General features: G+C 40.1%; 1 protein-coding gene across 1 annotated transcript in view; it reads left to right on the top strand.

Annotated features, from left to right (window-relative positions):
- The window catches only part of SLC2A13 (solute carrier family 2 member 13), a 133,506-nt gene that overhangs the window by 102,337 nt on the left and 7,200 nt on the right, over positions 1-23,969 (top strand). Inside the window, exon 7 of the mRNA XM_068166699.1 lies at positions 4,782-4,907. Within this exon, the coding sequence (XP_068022800.1) occupies positions 4,782-4,907 (126 nt within the window). The remainder of the gene's footprint in view (positions 1-4,781; positions 4,908-23,969) is intronic.

Here is a 23,969-nt window from a genome sequence, read left to right as displayed (position 1 = left end):
TATGTTTTCTTTATGAATTTAGAAAAAGTACATAGTTGTCATTAGCCCTGAAAAACTCAGCTGTCTAGTAATTGAGGATGGTTTCCCTGTATTTAATAGTCTCCGGATACATATAGTAAGTATATTAGCTATTGTACTTTATTTTGTTTACTCATTGACCATCTAATTTATGTGCAACCTAGGCATCAGTATTCTCCATACTGGCATTCAGGTTTTATGTTTCTAATGTCAAAGTGACTGAGAGTTGTAATAACAAATAGAGTAGTGTGTTTCAGCTCTTGAGGTTAGAAGCTTATGAATATGCAGAGAGATAAACATATTTGAGCATACCTTTTCTGGCCTATATGAAATGTCATTGAAATTTTACAGCATAGTTTCTGTTGTAGAACTGCACAATGATCTTGACATAGTCTTGAAATGTCTTAAGGATTTTTTGCTTGGTAATAATTTTCCATTTGCTGGCATGTTGCTTCTACTCATCAAAACTTGTAATTAAATTTAAAAATCTAAGGGGTAGGAAGGATATGTCAGTTCTATGTAGTAACCATCTTTAATGTGAATGAGGAAAAATTCTTCTCATCACTTAAACACAAAGATCATGGAGCATGAGCCTGATTCGAAGATGAGAAAGGACTAATAAGTTTGTCAGCTGTCTCACAGTGAAGTAGGAGCCCCAAAATCCCATTTCATGGCAGTTCTGATAAAACTGAGGGGCCAGGCTACTGAGAATTTTTCCTGTAGACTTCATGCCACTGAGCTGCAAAGAAGCTGGGTGTCTTTGGCCTTCTGGAGCCTTGCATTCCTGGTTGTTGTTGTTATTCTATACAGGCTGAAGTCTAGACATTTGCCTTCTTGTTGGGTTGCCTAGGAGCCCAGCTGGTGAGCAGGAAGGGAACTAGGCACATTGTAAAACCCGTCTGCTGTAATGCTGCCTGGCTTCATCAAAATCAAATCATCTCTCTCAGGTATTTCAATCTTGATGAGTTGTCAGTCTGAGAGAGATCCATCCTACCTGGCATTTTTCAGCTGGCTCTTCATAGAGGAATCCGTTTCCAAGACTCTAGCTCATAACCTGAGCACAGATATAAATATTTCATGATAAAGTACAGGAAACTCATTTCCTGTTTATAACTGTATGCAAATTTCCCTTCCTGTGTAGACATTCTGGAGTGTTCTGTTATAAAGCTTTCAAGACAATAACTGATCTGTAGATCTGAAGCAGTATCAATATTTTAATAGATTTATACTTTAACATATATTTGGGTGTGTCTGGGTAGGGGTGATAAGAAAGTATGTCCAAGAGCTGTAAAGAGATCTGTTGTAGATAATTAAATGTTAGTAAGTATTGTGCATTTATTTTCCTGATATATTTTATATTCTAATTTATTTCCAGTATTATAAGCATGTATGAAAGAATATGTGCTCAATTTAAATTTGCTGAAATATTTTTGTTTAGTAAAAGAGAAGAAGAGCATAAGCCTGAAGCTACTATATATTTTATTTCCATTTATTGAGAGAGAAAATTAGTCAACAGCCCCAGCCCATGATTTTTTTGGTTGCTTTGAAATTGCTTCATTAAAAAAAATTATCTCTTCTGGTTTTGTACTGCACAGTCAGTGATCATTAGTCTTTGTTAACTGATACAGATTTCTTTACTGTGTTATGAAACTGTTGTAGCATGTATATGTTGGAATTTTGAAGGGAATAAAAACATCAGTCTTCATCCTGGAAAAAGCAATGACTATCTGCCTCATAAAAGTTGATGTGAAAAATTTGTATCAGTCATAAAACAGGGCACAGAAGAATGCTAGATAGTCTGAGCATCCAACCATCTACACTAGGTCTACCGGGAGTTAGATTTTTAAGGGCTTTAAGTCTTGTGTATTGAATTTCTGGGGTTTTGTCTGACCTAAATTGGTCTTGTGTGTAAAACCAAAAGTCAAAGCCTGATTGTATGAACTCACTATATAACTAATGACAGAACATCCTGATCCAATAATAGGGTTTGAGCAATAATTGTAAGGGTTTAAAAGTGTTTGTTATTTAAATAATCAGCCTGAAAGACAATCTTTAGAAAAGCTGTGGAAAACAATTGTTTTAAATTACTTAAACTGTTATGAGTAACTATAACCTCTGATATCTGGCATGATCTGGCAGCCTTTACTATGTTGAATGTCAACTTGACATTATTGTGCATACCAAATAAAGCCCAAGGAGCAGTGGAATTAACAGTCATGTAGGCAAACACTGAAATCAAGAATCGGATTTCTTAGGGTTTTTTTCTGGACTCCTGGATGGGGAGCAATAAATACCTTCTGCTTCCCAATTCACTGGTTACCGATATTCAATGCTAGCTAAGGTTTTGTAGAGTTATCAATAAAGAAAGCCCCACAGGACAGAACAGACAAGGCAAAGTTCAGTTCTGTCATTCACCTCACACATAGATATTTATGAGGACATTGAGAGAAATGAGGAGACATCTGGTCCCTGTCCTGTCCTCTGCTGGCAACACTATAAAGATGACGCTCCCTGCTGTGTCTAATTGTCGTTCTTCTGCATTCCTGTGTCTGGATGATGTGCTGGCTGATATTGGGTATTTGACTATGATTCTGCTTGACATAAAACCTAAAAAAAAAAATAAATCTAGAGAAACTTTGAATCCTGAAATTTTCTGAAGAAAATAGTTGCATAAAGACCACTTTAATGTGTTCAATTTTTCACATGAGGTTCACATTGGATGGATTTTAGATGATAATTTGCTGCGCTCGATAGCATGTAGTATTCAGAAATGGCTGCTTTCTATGCCAGGATGCCATGCTGGATGTGCTAGCACCCTGGATTGTTATAGAAATTTGTGTTGTTAAAAAGTACTTTGATATACAACATAATTTGAGTGGAAGATGTTTTACAGTTGGAAAATCATTATCAGCATCCTGCTTGATATCAGAGGATTCTTTTCACAAGAAGATGCTATAATTTTTTAGCTATTTTTCATATTATTGCTACATACTGAAACACACTTGTGATTTGTAAGAATGTGTTTATTCAGCTTCAGTTTTCTCTTCCTGTCAACTGTTTTGATTGCTGCCCACTCCTGTGTCATTTATCTTTATGAGAGAAGAAATGTTACTACTGTTAGGTGATTGACTTCTGTCTGAAAGTTTTGTTTCATCTTTCTGTTAAGAGCTGATTTAGTGCAGCTTTCCTAATATATTAAAAAACCCCGAAAACTCTTCAAACCTGAATTTGACCTATCATTAAGCAAAAGGATGGTGTACTTACAATAGATTTATTTTCTAAAAAGTAGGAAACATGGAAATTATACTCCCAAAAATTGCTAATTTAGAAAGCACACAATAACAAAGAACAGATTTCTGAAACTCGGGAGAAACAGGAAAATGCAAATGAATAGATTGTTTTCAACATTTTCCTACCCTCTTTCTTGCCAACTACCATATGAATTTACATTATTATAACTCTTTTAGAAACATGACACTAAGAAGAGTTTGGATTTCTAGATTTTAAACATGTACTTACAGACTTCTTCAGTCCATATAATGTTTTACTGGTTTCATTTCTGGTTACTTTGTTACACAGTTACTCTTTTTCTCATAGTAGTGCAGTAGTTTAAGCAGATTACTTCTTCATTCACTAAGTCATTGTTATGAAAGGATTAGATGCTTGGTTTTGTTGTTACAGGGATACATATGGAAGCTGGTTTGGTCACCTCAATTATACACTTCAAGATGTTACATTTAATAGTTTAATTTCAAATTTCTAGACTTAATTAATTTTTTAGACTTTCACATTCCTCTATTTTTAACTCCTAAAGTTATCACTTAGAATGTATCAGGGGCTTTACAGATGAGAATGTATCTCTGAATCTGCAGTGGCTTCTGGGGAACACAAACACCTGAGTAGTTTAGCCATGGTACCAATAGTCTTTAGCATTTGCAAGATCTGGATAAGATCTGTACCTGAAGCTTTCGGATTACCTGCACTGCACTGCAAGTATTTTGGAATGCCTTTATAGCTCACATGCCCAAAACCCCACTCCAGTTTGTTCTCAGGTCCAGGTTTTAGACTGAAGCCTCTGTGTAAGCTTCTAATAGTGAGAATATGGCCAGCACAACCAGTGGAGTCTGAAGAGCAGTTTTGCTATGCAGTCACTTACACTAAACTGAGGAAACTCTGGCTAAATGTGAGTATCTTTTGCTCTTTGAGAACTCCCAAGGAAACCAGAGGTATCTGTACAGACCTGGCAAGTGTGATGCACAGGAGTAGTCTGCAAAAGCACTGCATGCTCTGCAGTGACAGTTGAAGGGCAGGTGGGGTGTTTTTGGGCACTAGGTACCTGTAAGTGAATTGGCTCCATGGACATACTGACTAGATCCGTCAACGATAATGGGAGCTCAGATGCTGAGTTGCTACATGTATGCACATGGTATTGTGATCTCAAACTGGCTCCCACATCTGCATGTGCACAAATCTTAGTCTGATTATTAGGTATGATGTATGATTCTTTCTCAACTCTAATCTGTTTTTTGGTGGTTTCTTTTAATTAAAATTCATTCCATGAGTGAATTCACCTACAGCCTTATCGGTGTCACTGCAGCCAGGCCACCAAATGTGGAACAGAAGAACATAAAAGCAGATTTGGGGCTGTTTCTATGATCTTGTCTCAAACTTGACTATGTGCATCCCAAGACTGATAAGGAGATGTTTTTGAGCTGTACAAATACAAATTAATAAAGTGTTGCTTATGTGTTTATTTCTTTCAGTTATTGTAATGGATGTATGTTAGATCCAGACTGTGGGCTCTGCTACAAATTGAATAAATCTAGTGTTGTCGAGTCCTCATGCGTTCTTGTTGATAAAGATTCTACAATGAAAGCAGCTTGGGGCAGGTAAGTCACTTTTAAAGATTTTCTGGTCCTGTGCTCTGCTGGTGGTGTATTTTATGCTGCTGGAGAACACTTTTAATTTTACATAAAATATTCCTCTTAGGATGTTCTGGAAGGTAAAAAAATAGCTTGAACTGTCAAAAATGGAAAATTGCATTCTAGCAGCCATACTAAATAGAAACCATCACCCTGGTGTGTGCATTGTAGTTTGGCCCTTAGAAAGCCTGGCAAAAGTACACTAGCAATTAAGAAAATTGCTTTTCTCTGATGTCTTCATTCATTTGAGGTGGCATACTCCTTAGTTATACACTTAAAACCCTCTGAATTAGTTTTCTTTTAAAATGTTTAATTAAACCACACTTCTAATACTGGCCTGCTGAAGAAACTGAGTTGCTCAGGTGAGAAGTTCAAGTTTTGGCTAAGTGAGTTTAAATAGCTTAAAACCTCCAGAGTTACTGTGGCCTCATGGCAAATTTATTTTGCAACTAATTTTGCCCAGGAGATAAGAAAGACTTGACCTATTTGTTTGAGATTTGTTGGTCCTCAGTTTGTCTGAGTTTCAGCAAAAGCAGCACCTCTGACTATTCTGCCTGATATAGGAGGTTCAGAGAAACAGGTTCTGCTGGGCTGGGACTGACAGTGCCGTGCAGAGCATTTCACTGCTGCTGTGATCACATTTTGTTTATGACTTTCCTGCTAGAAAGCTGGTAGCTGCAGCCATGGAGAGGTGCCTACAGTCACATCATATGATGTGTGGACCCAGATAGTTCTGCAACCGTCTTAACCCCAACTGTCCTGACATCTGCTTAGGAGTTTACCTATTCCTGATCTGTAACCTACCAGCGAGGTGAGAGGTGCTTAGGGGCCTAGAGAAGTCCTTGTCATATTTTTTTAAAGCTCTCTGCAGCCATGCAAGCTGACATAGAAACCCTTCTGTTTATATATTTATGTCTTTACCCTGTGCTTCGCAGTTGGTCCCAAGGTACTTCAGTAACTCCAGTGTAGCAGGCAGTGTTTTTACTGTTATCATAAAATACTGTAATATATTTTTATTTGCCAGAAGTTTCCCCCGTGCTAGACACCATCTCCATGTTTATTGTTAATCGTATTTATTTGTTTACGATATGTTCTATATTGAGAAGTTCTGAGGACAAGAGGGAAGATTTCAGTCTCCTGGGGCTACCCAGGAAGGCTGTTATGCTGCTATGGTTGTCATAGAAACCTAGGGAGACAATTAGAGCATCCAAACGTTTTTCAAGAATATAGCATTTTTGTTCTTTTGAATACGAGGAACTGAGTGGCCAGCAGTGACTCAGGGGAAGGGAGATCATGTAAGAATAAATCTGATCAGGTCCAAATCAGGCCTCAAAGCAGCATGGGTAATGTGCAACATTGTGTTTGTAAGATTTTACATATAAGACAAAGAATAGATAATTATTTTGTTATTATTTAATCAGTTACATAAGCCTGACACAGAGAGGAGAGTCTTGCCCAGGGCACCAGCACTATCAGGTGCTTTGCTGCCCTTGTTATTACCGAACCAGCTAACAAAACAATCATTGACATGCAAGCCTTGCTGCCTCCAGCTCTGCCTGGGGACATATAAAGTATGGTTTCAAGAGCATGCAAGAATATCCTTAAATTATTCACTTTGTAATAAAAAAAGAAATTGTCTTGTCTCTCAATGTGGTCTGAGATTTTGTATTAGGATTCTGATCTCCAAGATTTAGGTAAGTTTTGCATTTAGCAGTAGCATAGAAAGGTTTGCAGTTCTCTTCTCTTCATGAACATCAAATTATAAAATCCTCACAAAGATGATAAAAAGGATTATCTCACTTTTACAGATGGGGATGCAATAGTAAGGTGCCAGTATGAAGCTCAGGTGGCATGGAGTAGGTCATGGGAGGTGACTACTTTCAGTTCTGTGCTTTCAGAATACTCGCTGAAATCTAGTTTTTCCCCACGATTGTAATTACTCCCACAGTAATCTCAGAAACTTTGAAACTTCTGTCCATGTAATTGCAATGACCCTAAAGGCCAGCCAGGAATGCCTTGGAAGTAACTTCAAATTACATTAATATTCTTACAGTTGAAAGAATAACCTTGCAAGGAAAGGAGCTACTAACAGAACCTTGATGTGACATTAACCTTGACATGAGGATGTTGTCAAGAGCACAGCAGGCCCACAGCAGAACTACATGGCTCTCATGAGTGACTCTGGGTGCTCTCCTTCTGGAGAGAAATATGCCAATTTTATACAGTAAACAATTACGAAGAAATAACATGGTTGTCTGCAGATCAGAAACAAGCCTAGAAGCTATGCTGTCAACAGATTAGCTGGCAAGTCTCTGTGGTCCCTGAAGGAGGAGGATTGTGAACAGAAATCTGTAAAGGGAGAGGAGCTGAGGGGTTTGGTCTCTTCAGCCATTTCTAGTAATTTAGTTATAGGAACATCTCCCTGCTACATGAGTTTAATGCTTCATAGAGAATCCCACTTTTGTCAGTATAAAGGTATTTTCCTCTTCTCTAAGGATATTCAGTGCAAAGGTAAGTGCAAGAAGAGGTCTGCATTTGGGAAGATTTTTTTGCGCTTGCCAAAGCTCTCCTGCGTTTCTTCCTTCTGTGTAAAATTAAGGGTATGTTTACAGTTGCTTGGTAGTGGTGGCAGTTTGCTGCACCTGTCAGTTTGCTGAGGAGTTTAACTGTATCTCAGAAATGTGTTCTGGGGAATAGGGAGTTTAAGTTACCTGGGCAATGTGAGGAAGCAGTTCAGTTCAGGCAGGCAGGCAGACCTTGGTTCCCAGATTCTGAACAGTTTCCACTGCAGAAATGTGCCCTAGGACCTTGACATTTGACCCTGGACACTAACTAAAGCCCTTAAAAACAAAGGGGTCCAGGAGAGCTGGGCCTGCTTCAAGGAAGAACTGTTGAAGGCACAGGAACAGGCTGTGCCAATGTGCTGGAAGATGAGTTGCTGGGGCAGACGGCCAGCCTGGATGGGTAATGAACTTCTAAAAGAACTAAGGGAAAAAAAAGAGGGTGTATCATCTTTGGAAGAAAGGTGAGGCAACCCATGAAAAGTTTAAGGATGTTGCTAGGTCTTGTAGGAAGAAAATTAAGGAGGCAAAAACACATGTGGAGCTTAAACTGGCCTCTGCTGTGAAGGACAACACAAAGTCCTTCTATAAGTACATTAATAGCAAGAGGAAGGGTAAGGACAGCCTCCGCTCCTTGGTGAACACAGAGGGGAACGTTGTATCAAGGGATGAGGAAAAGGCAGAGATACTTAACACCTTCTTTGCCTCAATTTTTACTAGCAGGACAGAATGTCTTCCTGACAGCTGGCCAGCAGAGCTGGCAGAAGGAGCCAGGGAGCAGCATAGTTTTCCTCTGTTCCAGAATGGGATAGTTGGTGATCTGCTCAGCCACTTGGATCCCCACAAGTCCATGGGACCAGATGGGATCCATCCTAAGGTGCTGAGAGAGCTGGCAGATGAGCTGGCCAAGCTGTTCTCCATCATTTTTCATCAGTCCTGGCTCACTGGAGAGGTCCCAGAGGACTGGAAGCTGGCCAACATGGTCCCCATCCACAAGAAGGGCCAGTTGGATGAGCCAGGGAATTATAGACCTGTCAGCCTGACCTCAGTGCCAGGCAAGATCATGGAACAGGTCATCTTGAGTGCAATCACACAGCACTTATAGGATGGCCAAGGGATCAGGCCCAGCCAGCATGGATTTAGGAAGGGCAGGTCCTGCCTGACCAACCTGATCTCCTATGATCAGGTGACCCACCTGGTGGATGTGGGGAGGCCTGTTGATGTAGTCTACCTAGACTTCAGCAAGGCCTTTGACACCGTCCCCCACAGCAAACTCCTGGCCAAGCTGTCAGCCCATGGCTTCGACGGGAGCACACTGCGATGGGTTAGGAACTGGCTGGAGGGCCAAGCCCAGAGAGTGGTGGTGAATGGTGCCACATCCAACTGGCAGCCAGTCACTGGTGGTGTGCCCCAAGGATCAGTGCTGGGCCCTGTGCTCTTTAACATCTTTATTGATGATCTGGGTAAGGGCATTGAGTCCATCATCAGTAAATTTGCTGACGACACCAAGCTGGGGGCAAGAGTTGATCTGCTGGAGGGTAGAGAGGCTCTGCAGAGAGACCTCGACAGGCTGGACAGATGGGCAGAGTCCAACAGCATGAGACTTAACACATCCAAGTGCCAGGTTCTGCACGTTGGCCACAACAACCCCATGCAGTGCTACAGGCTGGGGTCAGAGTGGCTGGAGAGCAGCCAGGTAGAGAGGGACCTGGGGGTGCTGGTTGATGGTAGGCTGAACATGAGCCTGCAGTGTGCCCAGGCAGCCAAGAGGGCCAATGGCATCCTGGCCTGCATCAGGAAGAGTGTGGCCAGCAAGAGCAGAGAGGTCATTCTGCCCCTGTACACTGCACTGGTTAGGCCACACCTTGAGTCCTGTGGCCAGTTCTGGGCCCCTCAGTTTAGGAAGGATGTTGACTTGCTGGAACGAGTCCAGAGAAGGGCAACAAAGTTGGTGAGGGGCTTGGAACACAGGCCCTATGAGGAGAGGCTGAGGGAGCTGGGGCTGCTTAGCCTGGAGAAGAGGAGACTCAGGGGTGAGCTCATTGTAGTCTACAACTACCTGAAGGGAAGTTGTAGACAGGCAGAGGTTGGTCTCTTGTCCCAGGCAGCCAGTACCAGAACAAGAGGACACAGTCTCAGGCTGCACCAGGGGAGGTTTAGGCTGGAGGTCAGGAGGAAGTTTTACACAGAGAGAGTGATTGCCTATTGGAATGGGCTGCCTGGGGAGGTGGTGGAGTCACCATCGCTGGAGGTGTTCAGGAGGAGACTTGACAGGGTGCTTGGTTGCATGGGTTAGTTGGTTGGGTGGTGTTGGATGATAGGTTGGACGCGATGATCTTGAAGGTCTCTTCCAACCTGGTCTGGTCTATTCTATTCTATTCTATTCTATTCTATTCTATTCTATTCTATTCTATTCTATTCTATTCTATTCTATTCTATTCTATTCTATTCTATTCTATTCTATTCTAAATTCCAGATTAAAAAACCCATGGGAGTTCATTAGCTGGATTCAGACAAAAGCCTAGTTTGTGCCCAGTGAGGGACATGCCAGTGCCTGTGACAGCCTCAGGAGTATTCTAAGGAGCTTTACACGCATACGGTGCTGCCTGTTGTCTAATGCATTGCAGATGAGGTTGTTAAAATGATTAGTTTACTATTTTGTTGTAGCAACATTAGATTTTTCTACAAATGTCAGGTTCCTTTTGCCACTTGTAAATAAAGACAGACATAAATAAGTTCATTATACTTGTTTTGCTAGTCACTGTCTTATAAAGATGTTTCTGCAATGCGACAAGTACACTTGTAAAAGTTTCTGTGACTGCTTTAGTAATGACAAAAAAAAAAACCCCAAACATCTGCATATTCAGACAGGTAAAGACTGAGAATCTCTTTTCAGTATGTCACAGGGAAAAGGTCTACAGACCTCTCCCCTTACTGCGGAAGGACTACTTCCAGGAATGAGGCATTCCTCAGTCCATGGGTAGACATTGCTTGTTTTCTCATGCAGGAAATACTGGTAGAAAATTTTATTGCTGAAATGATGATTTGGAATCCTTCTACAGGGCCTACATTGAAAAGTGCTGCTTAATTCAGCATAATTAGATATGAATCCAGCATTTCTCTTACTAAGTCTTCAGATCCATAGATGAAGATTATACTTAGGATTTTGGTTCTCACACTTGCAAAGTAGAAAGGTATTAGAAGAAGTAAATGATTTGGCATTCATGATCTACAGAATATTTACATCTATGTGTGTATCGGCAGCTCTCAGAAGAATAGTAGTCTTAGATAAATTTCTTTCTGGACAGTAAGATATATGTTTACTAAATCAAAATATTAATCACTTCAGTAGGAGCCAGAATACAGTTCCTTTCAGGCAAATCTTCCCATTTTATATACTGAGTGTAAAACCCTATAGTATAGAATAACCCTTTGGCTAGTTAGGTCAGCTGTCCTGGCCATGTCTCCTCCCAGCTTCTTGCGCACCTTGCTTGCCAGCAGAGCATGGGAAACTGAAAAACCTTTAATTTAGGACAAGCGCTACTTAGCATCAACTAAAACATCAATGTGCACCTGTATTACCAGTGAGGTTGGACTAAATGATCTCCAGAGGTCACATCCAACCCCTACCATTCTGTGATTCTGTTACCAACATTATTATCATACTAAATTCAACCTACTATGCCATACCAGCTACTAGGAAGAAAAAATAACTCTGTCCTAGGTAGAACTAGGACATACACTTCAGTGAGGTCTGAAACTGATTACAGTCTTCAGCATAAACTCTAAGACACAAGATCTCTCCTGAGAGGAGGATATTAAACTGTAACCACAGTCTAATGGATAGCAGTGTGATTCTGGAGAGAAAGGGAGGTAGGAAGAGGAACTTTAGATTCTCATAAGCCTATTTTAGTGCCATCTCTGCTAACTGGTAAGAGCAAATAGGAAGGATAAAAGGATAAAGTGATGTAGAATGTCCTCAGTTGTAGATGGAACCTGTGTCATTGGTGATGCAGGAATATTTAGCAATGTATGATTTTAATGTTCAGGTCCTTTCAGCCACTCTTCCTGCTCGTATATTTGAGACATCAAAAATTTGAATTTATTTGAAAGCAATTTATTCCATTATGGGCTGGATAACTGGATAAGTTTAAGCATTTACAAGTATGGTAAAATTTATATGTACTTAAATAGTCTTAACTGAGAGTGGAATTTTGTTGCAACTTTAACAGAAGGTACAGTCTCTTTGGTTTCAGGTTTTTTGTGGGGGTTTCTGAAGGGTTTTTTAATGTTCAAGGGGAAAAAAAAACCTGCAAGATTTTATTTTTGACTGAATATAATGCCTGAGTAATTAAGGCCCTTTGTATATTGTATCTGCAATTTAGGTCTAAAATACTGAGCAGAGCAAGATTACAATCTAAACCAAAACTATTTACATTCATTTAGTGTAATTACTTAGGAATTACTATTAATAGCTCTAATTCATTATATCCATTCAACCAGTGGAAAATTCTGGATGCTCAGAAGGAAAGACAAAATAGACTCCTAGTCAGTCCTGTTATGAAGGGAATGTGTTCTGATTCTGAAAGCATTTAGTTTATATGCTGAAGACAGAATTTGTAAGCACACAGAGGATTTTAAAGCAGGTCTACTTAGTTTGAAACATTGTGCATTTGTTCTTTATGTGTTCATTTATTGCTAAACACTGATTCTAGGTCTCACTCTAAGTTACTATTTAAAAGGCATTTTGGCAGAGAATAATAGAGATAGATGCTATTTGGGTTACTTGTAACAACTACTTTAGATGTTGTAGCATTGATAACTGGAATAGAAAAGCAGAAGTGGCCCTTGAGCTAAAACATTATTTAAGTGAAAAAATGTTTGAGTCAGTGCTCTTCACCACTTAAAAGTGGTCAAGGAAGAAGATGCTGTGGTGTTAAAAATTTGAATTTACACCCTGTTGAAGGAGCAGGCTTTCTGCTCATTTTAGTCATTCTCTGGCCAGCTGAGATGGGACTAGAAAGAAAATACTCATTTCCCATTTAAAAAGCATGCTTCTTTCTAGTTGACAAATGAGATGGATAGGAAAGCGAAGGGCAAAAAATGCCAGTGTCTATGAGAGAGCTCGCCGTCTCTTGTCAGCGCACTTAAAATACGTGGATAATTTCTGAAGCTTTTTCTTCTCTCTCTTATGAAATGTACATTGGGAAAAAAAGAGTAACTCATTGTCCATAGGCGCCTGCTGCTAGTTAGCTTCTTCAGCTGCTCATCTTTTTAAGGACAGATTGAAAGCCATCCATGCCTCACCAGAGGGTTCTGTCAGGGCAGTGTTGCAACAGGGGCCGACCACGGCCCAGGTGCTCTCCTCAGCCAAGGGAGTTGGAGCAAGGAACAGAGGAGGACGCTTCACTGGAGAGGATAAGTGTGCTGCAAGGAGCTACTGCTGGGAGAGAGTAGGGGATTTCACCTTCTGCCTTGGCACCAAAGCAAAAGGAACTGACTCATATTTGGGAGGATGTGGCATTTATTTATTTTTTCTGAGAGAGGAACATTTCCAATAGTTGTTTTTCATTGAATCTGAAGTTACTGAATCTGAAGTTCAGATTTAAGTAAAAATCCTCAGTAAAAATTGTCACAACAAATTGCTTTAAGTTTTTACCCTCTGAAGTGGGTTCACCACATTGAAACTTTCTCTGATTTGTGGGTGGAAAGTATTTCTGAAAAATGTGTGGGGTTGGGGATTTTAATTGATAAAGAATATTCATCAGGGTCAAAACCAGCCAGCAAGGGACAGCAACATCTGTACAGCAGCTTGTAGTTTTAACAGCATCCCTGATTCAGCTCTTACACACCTTTATTCCATACTAAGTAACTCTTCAGTAATCATGGTGAAATTGTGGCATCTTCTTAAAAGGATGAAGTTTTTATATGTTTTTTTTCTTTTTGAAGGAAAAGAACATATTTCTGCATTAGGGTTGTTGAATAATTCAATATGTTTGATGAATTTGATTCATCTAAATTATTGTATGAGCCGTCTGCATGTGTGGTTCATTTCTTTGAGTAACATCAATCCCTGAGAGGCACAAGATGAGCTGGAATTACCGACTCTTTCGATTTAAAGCTGTGGCCTTATTTTAACTCAGCTGATCGGTTAGTACAGGCTAGTAACTGAGCAGTGTGTTAGACGGCAGCTTGTACTTCTGAACAGAAGCACTTTGGGCCTTTCTTCTTGCTTGTAAGATATAGAGACATTTTTTCTCCTGTAGCTTTCAACAGCTATCACAGTAGCTTTGCATGGATGATAGAGGCAAGGTTGCGGTTCTGCATGACTATTTAGTTCTTCAGACCTGAGATTCAGATGATGCACCTTCCCATTTAGTGTATTTTCTTGGCAAAATAACTATTGTTCAGAAGCACTTATTGATGTAAAGGTTTTTTTTCAGTTGTTAGAGGCCTTGGAAGATAGATTATTTTTTTTCTGCCAAGTTCTTCTACCGCCAGATCCCAAACTTTGAGTTTTATATACAAATGAAGACTTTGGTACTTAATATTCACACATGTCATAAACTAGAGATAGTATAACTGCTTATCATCTGTGTGTTTTATAAAATGCCTTAGATTTTCCCTGGGTATTGCACCTGTGTGCACAAATGAAAGCAGAGCAACACTGTCACAAGTCAGGCATGAAATAATTATCTTGTTATAACTGTTCTTATAGTATTATTTAAATAGAATAGAATAAAATAGAATAGAATAGAATAGGCCATGTTGGAAGAGACCTTCAAGATAATCGCGTCCAACCCATCAACCAATCCAACCCACCTAAACAACTAAACCATGGCACCAAGCACCCCATCAAGTCTCCTCCTGAACACCTCCAGCGATGGTGACTCTACCACCTCCCCAGGCAGCCCATTCCAATGGGCAATCACTCTCTCTGTGTAAAACTTCCTCCTGACCTCCAGCCTAAACCTCCCCTGGTGCAGCCTGAGACTGTGTCCTCTTGTTCTGGTGCTGGCTGCCTGGGAGAAGAGACCAACCTCTGCCTGTCTACAACCTCCCTTCAGGTAGTTGTAGACTACAATAAGCTCACCCCTGAGTCTCTTCTCCAGGCTAAGCAGCCCCAGCTCCCTCAGCCTCCCCTCATAGGGCTTGTGTTCCAAACCCCTCACCAACTTTGTTGCCCTTCTCTGGACTCATTCCAGCAAGTCAACATCCTTCCTAAACTGAGGGGCCCAGAACTGGCCACAGGACTCAAGGTGTGGCCTAACCAGTGCAGTGTACAGGGGCAGAATGACCTCTCTGCTCTTGCTGGCCACACTCTTCCTGATGCAGGCCAGGATGCCATTGGCCCTCTTGGCTGCCTGGGCACACTGCAGGCTCATGTTCAGCCTACCATCAACCAGCACCCCCAGGTCCCTCTCTACCTGGCCACTCTCCAGCCACTCTGACCCCAGCCTGTAGCACTGCATGGGGTTGTGGCCAATGGGGTCCATTTTCAGTTATGACATTTATGATGTGCAGGGAATTTTAAGGCTGACAGTGGAGGAATCATTCTTTGGGTAGCGCTGTTTGATTTAATTCAGAGCCTCTCCCTTGCAGTCTGTGTGATCAGGGATGCAGTGCTTCCTTACTTCTGAAGCACACAGATTCTCTGAGCTTTTTAGGGCAGAGCTATTGCCCCCTACTGGAATCAGGGGAAAACTAATTTTGAAAAATACTTTTCCATCATACATTTAAAACAATGACAACAAGGTCTCAAAATTTCAGCGTGACTACATTTCAGTGTGATGGCAGAAAGTGGAAGTAGTGGAAGTAGTTAAAATCTGTGTCTACATTGCTGCTACAGAAATATGCAGTGGTTCAGTACTTCTGATGGGAAGCACTTATAAGTCTTCTAATTATATATATTATTAATCTGTATTTTAAACTCCTTGTCCTTATGGGTTTTTGTCTCAGGTTCAACAGAAAACAAATTCAGAAAAAATATTTTTGCACACACGCACCCACACACACCACTTTCTTTTCAGTTTCAGTGGAAATTTGAAAAGGATAGATACTACTTTTTCTTCTTCACTTTCTATTGAAATATGTGGTTTATTATGCTTTTAAGGTTTGAACAGCAATGTGAAAAGTCGTTTCTGTACAGTGATAGTTTGGCACAGGGGCTGCTCTGTGGTATTAGTGATAAATGAACTAGCTTTAAAATCTCATCAGTGTGCCTGAAGCAGCAGAGTCTGACCTGGGCTGCCCACAAGGCACTCTGCTTGCAGTGCAGGCAGCCTTGTGGGGCTTTGGGGCTGAACTTAGCAAAGCAGTTACTTGGATGATGAATTGAATTACTAATGATCACCATCTAGTGCCATATCTGGTAAGTTGGTATGCATGTCCTATCTGTCTATTGAGTTTGGAGGTTGGGTGGGATTTGCTTTGGTTTTGGTTTTTTTTTCTAAATTGAACTATAAAATCTCAACATCCTTTACTTAGTTCATATACCAAGTTTCAAAGTGAAAGTATATTTTTTAAAAAATACCTTTGTAGATCTAAAATTTTGAGGTTATTCAAATAATTTTTTTGTTTCTGTTTCTTTATTGTTTTCTGGAGCATTTGGAAGTATTCAGAAGAACAAAATGGTATCACTGAAATAGAATCTATTTCATTTGAAGGTTGAACTTCAAGTGAGGATTTCTGCTAAGTTCCCCTCATAGTGAACTGCAAGAGCAGACCTACTTTTTTTGTCTGTGGTCTTTTTTGGTCAAAGCCTTCTCTTTTTTTGTGAGGTGAAATTCTAGCAGACCAGGCTCAACCTCTTGTAAAGACACACACTTTAGCAACAGGGAAAAACCATTTGTTGAGTATAGGCTTGGATTTGGGTATAGAGTGGACCTCTGAGAGCTTGGTTTGTGCACTAATACCTATATTTGAGGAGTTTATTTAAATTATTTTTGTAAGATGCTGATTTTCCTTAACCATATAGATAAATAATTTTAATAGCCCTTTTCCAAAAAAAAAAAAGGCAAAAAGATCTTTTTTTAACGAAATAAAAACATTATACTGTTTCCATTCCTTTTTCTTTGTCTCTTGCTTGATTTCTTTCTTGAAAATTGGGCCATTTTTGAAGTTTTTTGGGAAAAAATCAGAGAAAACAAAGCCATATTCCTCCTTTTTCATTCCTTGGCTGAATAATAAATTTTGTACCTGAAAGTGTCCAATTTTATAAAGAAACACAGAATACCATATTTTGAAACTGTGACCTATTCTCTACTGCTTAAAGTAGCTTAAGTGATCATAGGTAGAAATACATGAAGAACAGTTTATTTTCATCTAAGATGCTTTTGCTCAAAACTAATTAAGGTTTTGCATTTTGATCAGGTTTTAATTTGAATTCTGCACATTAAAATTCTGTAGATATAACTGTTAGCTGTTTGTTAAATGAACAGATGATTAGTTTTCAAAGTTGTATGACCTCTCACAAGTTTATGTGTTATTGATACAATATTTGAATTATTTATTATGCAGTTGGGTGTCAACCAGCACCCACAGGTCCTTTTCTACTCACCAGCTTTCCAGTCACTTTTCCCCAAGCCTGTAGCATTGTATAGGGTTGTTGTGACCTGAGGGCAGGACTCGGCATTTGGTCTTACTGAACCTCATGCCATTGGCCTGACCCCATCCTCTCTAGGTACCTCTGTAGAGCCTTTCTACCGTCAAGCAGATAAACATTCCCACCCAACTTGGTGTCATCTGAAAATCTTTTGCACACTCAGTGCACACTCAGTCTCCTCATCCAGATCATTGACATAACTGGCCCCAATACTAAGCCTTGGGGGACACCACTAGTGACCAGCCACCAGCTGCGTTTAACTCCATTCACCAGAACTCTTTGGGCCTGGCCCTCCAGCCAATTTTTACCCAGCAAAAAGTGCGCTCATCCAAGCATGGCAAAAGGCAATTCTGTCTCTGTGTATGCTATGTGTGGCCTCCAAGCAGATCAGTAAGAAATGCTGATATAAATGTAAAATCTTATCATGTTTGAAACCTTATTAGAAATCAAGTTCTTACCCTGCAGCACACAACAAAGCAAGTATCTCTCAACTCTTTGGGTCTGTAATGGGCAAAGGAACCAAGTTTCTGTGTGTTGTTTATTTAGTTTTGGGTTTTTTTAATTTCTCTTTGAATATGTGCTTTTAGTTTCCCAGATGCAGGGTATGAAATGCCAGTCATTCAGCTCAAGGAGCATAATTTTCCTCTTGGTATTGTTCTAGCCCTCGTAGCTGCTAAACTTACTTGGCATGGAAAGCTGTTGTGTCAAGAAAGGAACTGGCTTTGTCTCTTTAGTTTAAGATTTTCTGCAGTATTTTGGGCAGTGACAATTGCTATAGCTGCTAGCCATTGCAGTGCCCTGGTTTCTGTTCTTTGTGTAGGACATCACCCACACTTCTATAGGTATAGTATGTAGCAGGGGGCCTCAGCATGATGAAGACTGTTTCCAGTCATGTGCAAATGCATCAGCAGCCCGCTGAGGTGCGATTTGCTGCCTCGCTGTTAACTAAACTATTTTTCCAAGTCTTTGAAGTGTGTGCTAATATTTTTAAAACTTTTTGCCATCTTTAGAAGTCTTCCATGACTGTCCCCAAACACTCCTGGTGTTTTTATATAATGGAGGTTAAGCAGTGTCTAGCTGAATACCATGAAATTTTATGGGTATATTTTTCAAGGCTGCATCTGTTTGTTCTTTTCTGTTTGGTTTGGTGTTATGGTTTGGTTTAGATGGGGTGGGGTTTTTTGGTTGGTTGGTTTGGGGGTTTTTGTTTGTTTCCAATGGCTTTCATCTGCATATTTTATTAACATCTGGTTTAATAGATGAATTGTTTCATTGTGTAAACTAAAGTCAAAGCACTAGATGCAAGCTTCTCTGGAAAGGTGTGGAGCTATAGTACATATTCTCTGAGGCACAGAAGCCAGTAGCTAGGGAACTGAGAAAGCTTAGCAATTATTAATTCAGACATCAGTTGGATTTAAATTAATCTGTTTGGCTCCAGGAATGAGTTAGGCTTTGCTCAATATTTTGGATAGCATTTTCCCTTGCATATATATTATCACTGAAAGGAACAGAAATTTTACTTAAATTAGAATATTCTTGTTTATAATGAAACTGTAGCTTAGTTTCAGTGTTTACTATGGGTGGTGCTAATGTAACTATTTTGAATGTACATGGTGGGATTAGTAAGGCTGCTTGAAAAACAGGATAGAGGCTGTTTTCCAAGTTCTTTTTAGTTATGTGTGTGCCTACTGCTAAACTACTGCACAGTTAATCTAGTACCTTGCTAAGGTAATTCAAAGATATTTAGGAGTCTATTTAGACAACTGAATATCTTAGCAGAAAAATATCTTAGCAGTTTGAAGTTCTGAGAACTAGCCCACAGTCGAGACAATTCCACAGGGTGGGTAATTGCTTGTAGGTAAATAATCTTAGTTGTTCATAAGTATCTTCCACAAAAACCTTCATCAGTCCAAAGAGCAGCTACTCTAAGTTATGGCTGTTTGGTCCTCTGCACTTTCCATGACCAAGCTTCAGGTGAAAAGATGTGCCAATAAAGTTGGCAAAAATTTATATTGTTCAGTTGATAGGCATGATATAAAAGCATAGAAGACTTTAAAAACCTATTTAAAGAGGGTTTTGCAATTCCAATTTATTTGTGTTACTCTGGAGACTAAACTGGTAAATTAGCTTATCATCCTTTTGATAGTCCAGATACAATAGTCTGGCATACGAGCAACTTTAAATAGTTTTCCTGTTGTTAGAATAAAGAAATGATGGATTAGTGAAAATGTGAATTAGGTCTAAAATCTTTCTATACCTATATCTATATAGCACCTGATGTTAAAGTTCATCTCGGAGCAGAATGTGTAGTTTTGAAATATGCCTGCTCTAGCAAGCGTTTTAAGAAGATGAATGGTCACATTAGTGATTTTCTTTAGAAGCAATTTATTTCTTTAGCCTGATTTGATTTGAGTTTTGACCTTTTTAGACTTCTGATCTAAATCTATTTAAGATGCTTCTGAAGGGCTTAAAAGACAATAAAAAGTCATCAGCTTTCATATTAAAAATATATGAACTGTTCAGAATGAAACATTTAATTCCCACAAAAGCCATTTCATGAGGGCTACACAGTCCTCACTCTACAGAAAAGCAAAAATTAATGGAAATATGAGGAGAAAATCAGCCGGGTCTTTGTCTAGTGCTGTGCCTGTTTACCTGTACTATGTACTGCCCAGCCATTTCCCTATCTGTGGTTTTCAGTGTTATGCTTGAGAATTCTCTACAGCAAATTTGGCTGAAGTATTGGAATAATTTAGATTGATTGTCAAAGTAATGGTCTTATACTGTTTCATCCTCTTGCTATTAGCAATAACATTTTAGACCACCCACACCAGCTCTTCTCTTATCTTCATTTATGTGCTGTATGAAAGTAATTTAAGAATGGGGAGAGCAAAGCTTCTTCTGAACTGCATACCTTACCTGATGAAGGATGGAGCCCGTGATTATGATACCAAGCATATAATGCCCGTAATTTAGAAACCTGCTAATCTTCTGAGTTATTTCCAGTCTGTTCAATTGTTTGCATCAGTTGTTGGAAAGACAGGTTTTCATTAATTAGAGCAGATGTGTGTCTTGAATTATCTGTGGGAAATACATAATGAAAGAAATTAACAGTAAAGATTTTCAGTGTAGCAGTGCCATGTTTTTACTTTGCCAGCATCTTCAGAAGAAATTATGTGGTATGTCTTCACTGTTTGGCTGATACAGCTATTACCCAGTATATTGGTATTTAGAAACTCTTTGCACTTGTACCTGACTGCATTTCACTTGTAAGCCATGTTGGGCGGGGCAGAGTTAATTTTCTTCACAGAAGCTAGCATGGGCAATATTCTGCATTTGTGCTGAAAACAGTGTTAATAATTCAGGGATGTTTTGGTAACTGCTGAGCAAGCGGAGTTAAGCTCATCACCCAAACAGCAAGTAGGCTGGGGGTACACAAGAAATTGGGAGGGGACACAGCTGGGACAGAGCTCACCAAAGCAGTATTCCATACCATATGACATCATGCTCAGCATATAAAGCTGGAGGAAGAAGGAAGGTGGGACATTCAGAGTGGTGGTGTTTTGTCTTCCCAAGTAACTGTTACACATGATGGAGATGCTTTATGGCTGAATACCTAACTGCTGATGAGAAGTAGTAAATTAATTCCTTGATTTGCTTTGCTTGTGCACATGACTTTTGCTTTACCTATTAAATTGTCTTTATCTCGACCCAAAAGTTTTCTCATTTTTCACTGATTCAATTGTTTTCCCCATTTCACCAGCAGGAATGAGCAAGCTGCTGAGTGGATTTCAGTCATGGCTGTGTTAAACCACAGCAGCCTTTTACAGGGCATTTCAGCCTGTGAAGCAATAGGCAGCTGCTTGTCTGCTTTCCAACATAGATGCACCTTTTCTGCAGGACAAAATTAAGGATTTTATCTAACAGCCCATTATACAGTAATTATTAATATATTCTTCAGCAAAATACTAGATCCTGTAGAAATAGTAGTACAGCAAAAGAATTAGCACAGTCACAGAACATAAGCAAATCCTCAGCTTTGAAGAAGTGTTGTCTTTGAAAATAGCCAGCACTGCAAGACAGCAGCAAGTTCAGATATCTCTGCTTTTACTCTGTGTACCATGATGGTTTACTGCTGAAGGGTGAGAAAAGTGCAATTTATTACTGCAAGGTTTCTGCTAGATCTAGTCTCAAGTGCTGTTTTTCTTGTTTCAGTCTGCTTTTTTGCAACAGAATTTGCTGTCATTTATGAACAGACAGCAGAATAGATGAATGACTTCAGCCATAGGAGGCTTTGTAGACATCTGGTTTTCCCTTGTATCATTAGTGTTCCAGTCTGTCAAAACTAGGACACATCTTGGTAAAGATGGTAGGAGAAGGAGACATCAAGGCCTCCTGGCAGTTGTGCCTGTGTGAATCAGCAGGTTGGTTTTTGCTGATGGAGATGGGTACAAGATAATAAAGCCAGTATGTCTTCCCTTAGAGTAGGGTTAGAGAGAAAGCATGAGGCTTTCAGAGCTGATCTGGCTGAGCAGAATGGGAAAACCAGTCTCAGCATCAAAATGTCTGAAATGCTAATCAGCTTCTATTCATTACCTAACACCTGCAAATGGAATTACAGTAATAGCAAAAGGAGCAAAATCGATGCTGTTAAAATGGTGTGAAACTGTAATCCTGTGATCTTCAGTCAGGCTGAGGCAGAGCAGCTATGCTGGGCTGAGTGGGAGGTGGCAACAGGGTTACCAGGTGTTCAGTAATTAATCTTTCAAACATCATTTCCTTAACTTGTAAGGAATGACTGGTTTAAATGTATAGGTAGTTATCCAGCACCATTCAGTCCTCTGAACATCTTGTACCTGGAGCATACCTCAAACCTGATTTGGCCTGCACATGGTGAGGAGCACACAGAGTGTAGGGAAGTATCAAGGTGATACAAGGAATCATCCGTGTCTCATGCTTGAAACATAAAACAAAATCCTGAGCTGAGACATGAAAAAGCAAAGTGACAGAAGGTGCTTGGGGTGATGCTTAGAAGCAATAGCAAGGATGGTATCAGTACTTTTGGCTGAGAAAATATGAAAAATCTCAGCTGCTAGTGCTTCTCAGCAGATTCAGCCATTGAAGCTGCTGGTGTCTTAGGTGGATGAGTGCCCCAGGTGCCAGGCAGTGACTGAGGCCATGAGCCTGCTGTATTCAGACACAAGGGACATAGGTTTGAGAAGGGTATTCGGATTGCCTGCATTATATTTTTTTTCACCTGAAGACTGAAAATGAATCTGTAGGCACTGGATGAGATCAGCTTTCTGGGGAGAGCTTGACAAAGGAAAGTGGAAAGGGTGGAAGGGGGCACACTGGCACCGACTGACTTGCTGGCAGCACATTGAAGCATTTCCCTGAAGAGAGCTGCCCCCGCCTGGTCTGCTGAAATGCAAGGTGCAACTGCAAATCTTACAGCTTACTGCCATTAAGGCATCATTCAGGTTTAGCTGAGGTTTCAGATATGTTTTGCCAGGATTTGTTGTTAACATCTCTGCTTTAAGTGTATTTGAACTTTTGATTTCCACTGTCTTGAAATAGAGTTTGGGAATTCCTGGTGATATCCTGCTCTAACTGTTGTCTTATTGATACAACCATGCCAAAATAAGGAAGATTTCTGCCCCAGGAGTGGTGATGGTGGCATGGCCACTAGCACATTCCTGTTCAAGCTAGGACTGAATGTTTATTCCTTAACAGAAAAGTTAGCTAAATGTTTTGCTGGAATTTGCTTTTGAAAGTGAGCTGCGATGGTGGTAGGTACTCTGAAACATTTCATGGTGTCTGTTGCTCTGCCACTTCACCACTCTGTTGCCCAACTATCACCTGTTGCAAGCATCTTCATTCTGGTTTTCCTACTGTCAAGCCATGTTGAAACTACGCATTTGTTCTGTCAACTGGTGACCCCTTCCCAGCAGAGAAGGAGAATTGGGAAAAGGAGAGGAAGACCCATGGGTTGAAATGAAAATTAATTTACTGAAACAGTAAAACTAATGCCAGTGCCAATGTAAACTATACAAAGTTACACTCAGTCCAGTGAATGTATGGCAGTCACAAACTGGAGCACTGTCCTCAGGAGCAGAATGGTAAGCAAGCACCACCAGGGATGGTGAGAAACAGAAGCCATTAGCAAGAATCTCTCCTATCCTCAGTAAAGTTCCCCCTCTTTACTAAGTATGACATTTATGGTGTGGGATACAGCTGGAACCAACTCAAGTCAGCTATCCTGATTGACTCAATATTGCTAACAGCCTGGAGCTCATGACTGGCTAAGGATCGCGTCCCAGCAACACCAGGAGAAGGTCATATTCTTCACATACGTGTCCAGCTAATCTGGAAGTCCTAAACCAGACAGATTTTCAACTCTCTGTGATTTCTTCTCTTCAAGTAGATAACATTGTTTGCACATGAAAGATTAGTGTGGTGGGTTGAAATTACCCCCCAGCACAAAACTGGCAGATGAGCTCAGTTAGAAAACAAATGAAGTTGTATTTACAAGCAAAACTACAAACTAAATATGAAATGCAATTAATATGTACAAAATATATAATATTTACATATATATACAATATATAAACATCACAGGAACCCCCCTGGACAAAACCAGGGGACTAGTAATCACTTCCCCCTCCCTGTTCCCTTACACCCCATAAAGGAGAGAGAAGAGCAGAGAGTTGTTGTTAATACTTATCCAAAACAAAGCAATGCAGCCAAGATCATCAGAGCCAGCAGAAACCAGAAGCTAGTATATGGTAGAGTGAAGGAGTCAAAAATGGTAATTTATTTACATTCTATCACTTTCTGTTTAAGACATGTGGAAAATGTTCAAGG

This window comes from Melanerpes formicivorus, unplaced genomic scaffold (assembly GCF_026170545.1).
Source record: "Melanerpes formicivorus ecotype bairdi unplaced genomic scaffold, bMelFor1.0.p_v2 SCAF_3, whole genome shotgun sequence".
Lineage (NCBI taxonomy): Eukaryota > Metazoa > Chordata > Aves > Piciformes > Picidae > Melanerpes > Melanerpes formicivorus.
Note: the sequence above shows the minus strand (reverse complement) of the source record. Positions and strands in the feature narration are given on the sequence as shown.